Genomic DNA, 10,618 nt, shown 5'->3' with positions numbered 1-10,618 from the left:
GCTCCCAAGTCCAGACTGTTGATGGTTAGCTACGAGCTCTGCTACGGTTATGTGTCAACGTAGAAATGGGAGTCATCTGGGACGGAAGCCTTACAGGCTCAGAGGACAAAACTGTCACTAGTGGTATTTTGTCCATAGTATTCGGATTAATCTATAATGTACAAGTACAAGATTAACTAAAACAAATGTAGTGTAGGCCTATGCAACAATGTGCGTTAAATAACGAGGTCATTATTTAAAAGCGGCAAGTACATCGAAAAATCTATAACTAGAAATGTTTAACTACACAAACAAACGGTGAAAGTTAACACAAATTAACATATAGTTTTTAAAAAATGCAGACATTTATCAAATTTAAGTTGAAGCAAGTTGTATAATTTTATTGTGTTGTAATCCATGTCAGTGCTACAAACTCAACAACCCTTTATTTCAATGACCATAACAACATTTTAACATATACACCTTTACATTTGGTGTACAATGGCAACAGCTGATATACTGTTCAGAGCTGCCCATGTCATGAATGGGTTTGTACAACACCAACTGTAACAGGTAAATAAAACACCTTGTGTTTGATGTGTCTTAAGATGTCATACTACAGCCTTGTGAAAAACAAACGAGTGAACAAAGCACTGATCTTGTACAGTAGTTGTCCTCAGGAAGCAGTTCCCAGTCTTCTGGAAGATTCTGTGACAAATCAGAAAACCTTTGTGCTGTGTAGCTCAAACCATCCACTCAGAGAAGCAATGGAAGCATTGTCTTAAATTGATGCATTGAAACATGTGATTTTCCTTGTATTATCATGCTGTCAGCTGCTCCTCATATGCATGTCAATCATGTGAGTTTGCTAACGATGGCCTGGTTCAGTGAGTTGAGCTGGTTCGTCCATTTGTCTAAAGCATTGTAGCGCGCCCCTCCTCTCTTCTGGTAATCCAGCTCCAGCAGCTGGTTGACTTGGTCGATGCGGCCGTGGATCGTGCTGAAGGGGAGACCAGAGACAATGATCAGGGGACAATGGTACAACAACATAACAATGGATCCCTGATAAAGACCAATTTGGTTGTTAAGTAAAAAAAAAAAAAAAAAAAAAAAAAAAAGGAGTATTGGGAGTATTTGGCCATGTGTAGGTATCTTCTTTCTTTTCACAACAACATAACACACTTCTAAAAATGTTAATGAATCAGATGTATACAGTGCTACTCAGTCACACACCAGTGAGCTACTCATCAGTGTTTTTATGTACATGATCTGGCTGCCAGGAGTGAACACTGAGATACAATACAGAGCAGGCTGTGAGCAGAGACAATTATAAAACCAGCAATAAAGAATAAACTAAACTATGTAATTAGTACAAAACCAACAGAAACTGCAGACTCATGCCTCCAGCATTCCCTGAGGTACAGGTGTAGAAACTATGAGGAACTGGATTTATTTGTTAAAATTATTGTGCGGGCAAAATGTTCTTCCTCTAGTTACATAGACTACCAGACTGCACACTACCAGGTGAGAAACTTACTTGTCCAATATGCACTGTACCAGCAGACTCTCCACATCACAGACGTCGACGTTCAACTCCTGAAACAGAGGGGAGAGGTGAAACTGGAGTTAGTTTTATTATTAATCTAAATGGTGAAATGTAAAAAACGTTACGAGCAAAAAATCTTGGCCTGGGCTTAAATCTTGGCCTGGGTTTACCTTGGATATGAATGGGATGTGTATTCTAGTGTAAGGCTTGATAAGCTTTATAAGAACTTGAGTTCTAATATTCCTCAGCAGCTCTGGAAGACAAAGAAAGACACTGATCAGACCGTCAATCGTTCAATATCAGACACATAGCATCTCAAAATGGTGGTGTCAGTTGACTGTTTCTTTTTAATCCTTTCTTCAAGCCAGTAAATCCCATTTGGATGAAGAATTTATTTTCAAAAGGCAATGTCACTGAGGTCAGACATAAACCAGCACACTCACAATTACCGTATTTTCCGCACTATAAGGCGCACCGGATTATAAGGCGCACCTTCAATGAATGGCCTATTTTAGAATTTTTTTCATACACAAGGCGCACCGGATTATAAGGCGCACCGGATTATAAGGCGCATAGAATAGATACTGCAGTCAAACGTTTGACTGGGGTTGCGTTACGCCCAAGCTCCACCTACTGCGTTGCGTCACCTCTCCATCGGTGTTGTGTCAACTTCCCGTTGTCCAAGCTCCACCTGAGCGTTGTCACCATCAACGTTCTACCTGCTCCACTGTCAAAAATATATATTTTTCCACCTCAAGTATCAGCCGTTCGTCATCCATTTTTGCAACAAGCGTCAAGGACCTGCGGTGATTCACAGCTGACTCGCGTGAATAGCAATTCGCAATAGCTGCAACCACGAGAGTAGTTAGCTACAAGCATTTTCAATCTGCTATTATCTCTATTAGTGGATTAACCGCTGTGGTGATTTAACAGCTGATAAAAATACATCAAGTAGACTACAAACAGAGCAAAACAACACCAGAAAACAACCAATAGGCTATACAATTATAACCAACAACCAATATGTGACCGCTCCTGGTGAAATGTGCAACGTACTTTTTCAGTTTTTACACATGCTTAAACTACAGATTGTAAGCTTTCAAATGATGTGTCATACATTCAAATCAGAGAAAGATTGAACACGACAGGCGTATTTGAATGTTGGTTCATCTCAAACACTGAATGGGAGAAAAGTGAATCTGACCAAACCACAACAAACGCTGCTAGCGGCTAACAGCTAACAAAACACATCGCTACGAAGGTCTAAACTGTATTTTAATAACATGACAACATACTGGGAGAACATCGACATGCTAAAAACACATAACTACACATAACTAGATGAACACACAGTTCTTGCTTTTGAACACGAGCTAAAACGAAAGTATGTTTACAAATCAACCCTCCCTTACCGGTAGCCTCCGGCAAACGAGAATAATGAATCCAATACACAAATGATAAGTGTTTAGTGATCGTTAAACTGTTGTTTATTATATCGAGTGGGTACTTTAAAACTTCAAGTTGAAAGCACCAAGAATCTCACTTTGTTCCCTCGGAAACTCTGTTTAGTCTTCTTTACTTGGGGTCTTGTGGTGTGGGACTGTGAGTAAGCACAACACCGGTGTTTACTGATTACCGTAATGCTGCAAGCGGTGTGAGTGTCCGAATTGAACAGTTGGGTGAGTACGGCATCCATTCAGAGCACATGATAGCATAACAATAGCATTCGCGGAGATTCCAAGATGGCGGCCGTCGTTTACTGATTACCGTAATGCTGCAAGCGGTGCGGCTTTGTAGTTTACCAGTCGTACTGAAACATTTTATTATTATTAAAAAAAAAATATTGATGTAATTTTTACATTCTGATCCATATATAAGGCGCACCGGATTATAAGGCGCACTGTCGTTTTTTTTTTTTTGGGGGGACTTTTAAGTGCGCCTTATAGTGCGGAAAATACGGTACACATGATCTTGACACCACTGGTGTGTGACCATACTGTACTATGATGTTTTAAACAAACAAACAACGCTTTATTTTCCATGCAATTGCAAATCAATTGTTGGAATGATGTGATATCTTTCAGATTTTGCACACAGACAACACACAAGCACTGCATGTTTACTGTGTAACTCTAAACATGGGCTGAGTCACGTCCACCACTCACCCTCTATGTGTTCTCTGATGAAAGGATCGGCCATGATGTTAGTGTGGTTTGTTTTCAGAATTTTCTCAAATTCAGTGATGTCATTATTCTGGTAGGAGCTGGGAGTAAAAACAGTCATGTTGTTACAATCCATACATTGTGTTGTAATCCGCAACAATATCACATCTGCACAGTTCCTCAATACATTTCCAAATATTTCACTTCTCAGAATCAACAACCCATTCATTCCGTGTGTGTTTTAAATTACTTGTTTATATGTGTGGTGGCCTGGGAAAACCCTTCACATGGTGGCATTTTGACATTTTCATTTTTTTATATTTCCATAAATTAGAAGTTCTCAGCTATTCATACCTGGTTGAATGACTGAGATAGCCCTTTATTTTAAAAAGTTATGAGCATTTTAATGTATCATGTCAAAAAAAGTGAAAGGTAAGAAATGCTGCCCCCGACTCCTTTCTCCTCCGGGTCGGGGGAGGAGCCTATGCAGATCGGCCGGTCTCGTTTGTCTGCTTGTGATGCGGTGTTAGTCTGCTCGCCTCGTCGGTATAAAACAAGTACTTTCTCTTTTGTTTTCGTAAAATGTTTATTCACCATAATGTAGTATGGAGTTCAAAGTACTAGAATACCACATAATATCAAAATCGCCAAAATCGCGATTTCCGTCTATTTTTGCTCTTTGCCACAAACGAACGCCAGCGACATCCGACGGGTTTTCCCAGGCCACCACACATATATGAAACAAACTTTAAATGCACGCAAGGAAACTAGAATCCTATTATAGACTACGCCTGTCTTTGACTGAGCGTAGGCTGGAAAGAATAGAAATCGAAGCAAGAGAGAAAAAGTTTGCATGCTGACACTTAACCAATGCTAAAGCAATTCAAAAGGTTACCATGACTGAGTATCTACCGTATTTTCCGGACTGTAAGTCACACTTTTTTTCATAGTTTGGCTGGTCCTGCGACTTATAGTCAGGTGCGACTTATATATCAATATATATATATATATATAGAATTTCACTGACTGACATGAACCAAGGAGTAAACATTACCGCCGACAGAGGGCGCTCTGGGCCGCTCTGGGCTTGTGACAACTATATGCTGCTGCTATACCACTGAAGAAATGAAACATTAGCTTGTTGAAGCTAAGCAAACAGTAGCTTGGTGAACTTGTTTACTGGTAACTTGCTTGTTGGACTCGCTGGCTTGTTATGTTAATTTAGCCTATTCAGCTTCCCAGGTATGTTCTTTATGCTATTGTGTTGCTGAATAACTGTTAATGTGTCACGTTAACATACCTGACTTCTATTCAGCCTGTTGTTCTGTGTGCTATTGTGTAGTTGAATAAACTTGCCTTTCCAGATTAAATGTCTGTTCTTGGTCTTGGATTTTGTGAAATACATTTCTAAATAAATGCGACTTATATATGTTTTTTTCCTCTTCATGACGCATTTTTTGACTGATGCGACTTATACTCCGGAAAATACGGTATTTGTCTTAGGGAAGCTCAGTTTGAGGCTTACCTTACTAAGTTTGTCATCGCGAGGATCTCTGGATCGTTTTTATATGGTTTGGCCTTTTAGAGAGAAACAAATAGAGAATGATCATTGTTAATACGTATGTGTACAGCACATTAGTCTATGAAATGGTTAATCATATTATGCATAAAAAACACAAATAGGCAGTACACTAATTGACATACATTATAAATACATTTCTGTGATTCTAGAATCCAGAGGTAAGATAAGTACCCACCTCCTGGGAGTCGAAGGGATTGATTCCTGACTTCATGAGCATGTTGGCCAAGACCAGGTACTTGAGACATGTAGTCCTCCTGGGGCTCCCAGACTCATCGTAGTTCTTAAAGGCCTCAAAGAAGTCTGTGTGGGCCTTCTCAAATTCCCCCTCTCTCAGGTGCATCTTACCTCCACACTCTGGACAAGACAACACAAGCGCAGGTCAGAGCAGTGCAAAGGAGCAGAGAGGGGACGGTCACATTGCAAACATTTGCAACGCATCCTTCAGTACGTGAAGTAATCTTTGGTCTGTCAGTGATTAAAGCTAAGTAGTGCAGAAATGTAGTTAAATTCATGATGACTTTGAGGATGGAAAGTAAGGAAAGATGCATTTCAAAAGTGTTGCATCTGAGGTTCTACTTCCGCTCACTGACGCACAGCCTCACCTCTGATGACGCCCATGATGAGAGGGTGAGGAATGGCAGACTTGATGTGCAACGACTGCTCGTACAGGGCCTTCAGCTTCTTGTTATTCTTCTGCGCTGTGTACATCTGGATCTCCAGAGCATAGATCTCCAACAGCTGGGTGCCTTTCTTCAGGTCATCCTCCCCATCATCTGTCTGTGTAGATGTAGAAATACAACATAATATGTCAGGTCATCCTTTCCATCATCCCTGTGTTAGACATACAAAGTACTGTCACTGTTGTGTTGATAACAGATCCCAAAAGCTGCGTAGCTAAAGTAGCACATTAGCTCTTTTGTCAATCATTTACATTCTTGGCATTTAGCAGACACCTTATTCCAAAGCGACTTACAATCAATACATTTGACTAAGAAAGTGAATCATCAATCCACCAGATGTAGCAGGAAAGTAATCAAGTTCAGGCCAGTTGGCAGTGGAATTTTTTATTTTATTTTTCTCTTTCTTTTAGACACTGAAGAAACAGTACCCGGTTTAGACACCGTGGGAAGCTCATTCCACCAGCGGGGAGCCAGGGTAGTGAAGAGACATGACTGGGCAGCGTGGCTGCCGCGTTGGCGTAGAGGTGGTAGGGCCAGTCGGCCAGCAGAGGTGGAGGAGCGGAGTGAACGGGCTGAAGTTTGGGGGGTGACCATTGCTTTGCAGGTAGGCAGGGGCTGTCCATTTTGCTGCCCGGTAGGCAAGCACCAGGATCTTGAATCTGATGCAAGCTGCTATCAGGAGCCAGTGAAGGGTGCAAAGGCGGGGGGGAACATGAGAGAATTTGGGGAGGTTGAACACCAGAAATGCGGCAGCATTCTGGATGAGCTGCAGAGGTCTGATGGCGGAGGCGGGGAGCCCAGCCAGGAGTGTGTTGCAGTAGTCAAGGCAGGAGATGACCAGTAACTGAGTCAAGAGTTGCGCTGCTTCTCTGGTGAGGAACGCACGTATCCTTCTGATGTTGTAAAGGAAGAATCTGCAGGAGCGTGCTGTCGCTGCGATGTTCTCTGCACAGGATAGGCGGTTGTCCAGGATCACTCCAAGGTTCTTGGCTGTCTGGGAGGGGGTTACAGTAGAGTTCTCCACTGTGATAGAGAAGTCTTGGAGAGGGCAGGCTTTCCCAGGGAGGAAGAGTAGCTGAGTCTTGTTAAGGTTGAGCTTGAGATGGTGAGCTGACATCCATGTAGAGATGTCAGCGAGACACGCAGAGACACGTGTTGCCACATGTAAGTCAGAGAAAGACAGGAAGAGTTGAGTGTCATCTGCGTAGCTGTGGTAGGAGAACCCGTGTGAGGAGATTACCGAGCCCAGAGACTTGGTATAGAGGGGGAACAGTAAGGGCCCTAGGACGGAGCCCTGGGGTACCCCAGTGGTTAGGGTATGTGGAGAAGACAACGATCCTCTCCAAGTCACCTGATAGGAGCGACCCGAGCGACCCAATCCAGGCACACTCCAACCCCTAGGCCAGCCAGTTGTTAATTAAACAAATTGTGTTCGTTTACGCAAAGAAGATTGACCTGGATACATTAATTTTTATAGTGTTACTCTCTTGTGGCTTTGCAGTGGGGTTGTCAGGAGAAATTAAGTACCACTTACAGTAACATACAAAGCTTTCGGGAAACTGACCCCAGGAAACTGTCCCCATCACCTGCTGCTTACCTGACATGACTGGTGCAGCTGTCGCAGGATCTTCTGCAGCTTCCCGAACTCCTCCCGTTCCAGGTAAAGTTTTCCCAGCTGGAAGTTAAGGACAGGAACATTCTAAGCATTTCTCTCACAGCAGGAAAGGGCAAAGGCAGCAACTTAACCCCCCCAGAAAACAGACACACAGAGATAAAGAGCATAGCCTACCTTTGTGTTGGTTTTGAACCATAGTCTGTCATTCTTAGCGTCTTTTAAAGCATCCAGGGTAGTTTCATAGAACTCCTGCAGCAAGTCCATCTGTAACACAGAACACATGGAGAGACAGCAACTGTCTCTCAGAGGAAAATATGTGGTAACAGAGCACTACTCTTTAAATAATCATAATCCTATGATCCTATAATCTTAATCGTAAAAGCAATTGTAAGTATAGGAATCAGTGTTTCCCCTAGGTTTGCTGCCTTGGGGGGGTGGCATGGACCGTGGCATGGACCCCCCCCCAGGGGGTAAGACCCTGCCTCATACCAGCGTCATGTCCAGGGGTGTACTTGTACATTAAGCCGCCTCACGCTACGGAAACAGGAGATTTCTGCCCTATGGGCCATTAGGCTCCAGAACCATCGGTTCTCAAGGCTACTTACTTATGTGGTCTTGACTACCTGTCCACTTTCTCACCTGGTTCTTGCTGTCTCTCTGGTGCACCATCCTGCTCTCTCTCCTTCTCTCCCTCCCTATCCTCCTCTCTCCCTTTTGCTGTCAACCAAAAGGTAAACAAAACAGCCAGAGTATTTATAATCTAATAAGAGGCATAAATTGATCCATATCAATTTATAACATAATTATAATTGAATAGTCAGATAATGTCATTTTGACTTTACTGTCTCACATGAAAAAATATAAAAAACAATATAAAAAAATATATATATATAAAAAACAGACATTTCCAATGCTTCAATCAACTGTCCATCTAGAATCTAGAATAGTTTAATGACCACACAACCTAGGTCGGTGGAATTTGTTGTCGGTACAGCTCATAAACAGTGTCAAAAAACATACACACATTGTACATGACATGAACACACATAACCACAAGACAAGACAGAACATATTTACAATTTACAATTTATACAGTGCAGTGAGTCAGGTGTTGAGAGTCCTTATGGCAGAGGGGAAAAAACTGTTTTTGAAGCGGGATGTTTTGGTGGCCAGGGATCGGTAGCGCCGTCCAGAGGGCAACAGTTGAAACAGGTGGTGAGCAGGGTGGGAGGGGTCAGAGATAATTTTATGTGCTCTATTTGTGGTGCGTTTGAGATATAGTGATTCAACTGATGGGAGAGGGGTGCCGATGATCTTAGATGATTTTCTTACTATTCGCTGTAGTTTTTTCCGTGATTTACTGTCCGAGCTGCCGTACCAAACTGTGATGGATGAGGTGAGTATGCTCTCAATGATGGCGGTGTAGAACTGAAGGAGGAGTTTTTGTTTTACTTTGAATTTTTTGAGCTGTCTGAGAAAGAATAGTCGTTGGTGGGCTTTTTGGGTGATGAAGTCTGTGTTGGTGTTCCATTTGAGGGAGTTGCGGATGTGAGTGCCAAGGAATTTGAAGGAGTCCGTTATGGTTATGGGTTCTCCAAGGATGTTGATGTTTTTTTTGGGGGGGGGGCTGTGCCTGAAGTCTACGATGATTTCTTGTGTTTTTGATGAGTTGAGCTGGAGGTTGTTGTTGAGGCACATGTACTGTAAATATGCCATTATGGTATTACCATGAAGCCCAACTCTAGCAGAATAAGAAAGATAGTATATCTACTTTAAGTAAAATAATAAAGTGCCTCCAGTTAGCTCTTTAGCTGGCAAGTGTGCAAGGAGACTAGCTCATCTCATCACCTCTGAGCTAGCTAGCTTGCTAGTTCTTTGACACTATTTACACTATGGAACTATAGTCAGACACTTTCTAGTCACGATAATAACGACCAATTTTAACCAACTTTCTCTGTCAGAACACTCAGCAATTATATTTGCTAACGTTTCAACTTGCTTACTTTCAATCTGCAGATATCACAGCCGTCAAAAACTCTCGCGTCTCGCGCGCACACTTGCGCAAAATCTTGTATTATTCTCCTGCGCTGGCACAGCGCGAAGTGTGGAGATTAGGGTTGGGTATCGTTTGGGTTTTATCCGGTACCGGTACCTAACCGATACTTTAAAAACGGTACCGGTACCGAAACGGTACTTAATTAGATTTTTTAAAATGACATGTATATATATAACACGGTCGACAACATTAAACAGCTTTTCACTTTTTTATTGCTGAGGCACAATATATATTAGTTAAATATACACTCAAATTAAAATAAATGAAAATAAAACTCCTGAGCCTTGGGGACTCCATTAAGCTGGGGGTGCCTATCGTTGGTACTGATGTCGAATACGAGTACACACTTGTTCGGCAGCCCCTCAAGGACATCAGAATATTCTTAGAAAAGGGATCTAGTGAAGAGGCCTGCATAGCCCCCAGAACCAAGAAGACCAAGAGGAAATATAACTCTGATGAACTGGAGCCCTCCACCTCGTCAAAATCCAAACTCTGTTGCCGCTCAGCTACTACTACTCCCCTCCCCCTCTCTGGTCCATGATGACATGACGATTGATTTTTCAGGTGCACTTTCAAGTAGGGTAGTGTACCGAAAATCGGTACCGGTATATACCGGTTACTTTACATTCGGGTTGCGCAAGCTGTCAAACACGGTGCACCCTCCTACCCTTAAATGTATCCCCTGCGTTGCCAGGTGTTTCATCAAGTTAGATGTGTTGCCTGCTTTACACGCGAATGATTTTAAGCATTTTGACTCCAAACTTACCTTTCCTACAAACTTCGCGTTGTTTTCGTCGAGTCGGGTGAAATGCAGCCACACTTTAGAACGCTTCATAGGGCCTTCTGCATTCTCGGTGACCTTGGTGACCTCGTAGCTAGGCTAGTGAATATTAAAAGGAGTTTAATATATTAAACTATATATTTAGAATATTTAGAATATTAAGAATATTAAATATCTTTTCTTATACATCTTGAAACGAAACAGGCTGCTTTTATTG

The 10,618-nt window shown here is 42.2% G+C and overlaps 1 protein-coding gene across 2 annotated transcripts in view; it reads right to left on the bottom strand.

The window, feature by feature from the left end:
• Positions 1-392: 392 nt before the first annotated feature.
• LOC308164916 (COP9 signalosome complex subunit 2) overlaps positions 393-10,618 on the bottom strand; it is a gene marked incomplete at its 5' end in the record, with an annotated part of 12,938 nt that continues 2,712 nt past the window's right edge. For both annotated transcript variants that reach the window (XM_080538987.1, XM_080538988.1), the window contains 9 exons: positions 393-979; positions 1,517-1,575; positions 1,696-1,778; positions 3,691-3,788; positions 5,213-5,265; positions 5,445-5,623; positions 5,872-6,046; positions 7,547-7,624; positions 7,739-7,828. In XM_080538987.1, the coding sequence (XP_080395113.1) occupies positions 835-979; positions 1,517-1,575; positions 1,696-1,778; positions 3,691-3,788; positions 5,213-5,265; positions 5,445-5,623; positions 5,872-6,046; positions 7,547-7,624; positions 7,739-7,828 (960 nt within the window). In that variant the 3' untranslated portion in view covers positions 393-834. The remainder of the gene's footprint in view (positions 980-1,516; positions 1,576-1,695; positions 1,779-3,690; positions 3,789-5,212; positions 5,266-5,444; positions 5,624-5,871; positions 6,047-7,546; positions 7,625-7,738; positions 7,829-10,618) is intronic.

Source organism: Nansenia antarctica (assembly GCF_963989245.1).
Source record: "Nansenia antarctica genome assembly, chromosome: 9".
Lineage (NCBI taxonomy): Eukaryota > Metazoa > Chordata > Actinopteri > Argentiniformes > Microstomatidae > Nansenia > Nansenia antarctica.
This window is presented reverse-complemented; position numbering and strand designations above follow the sequence as displayed.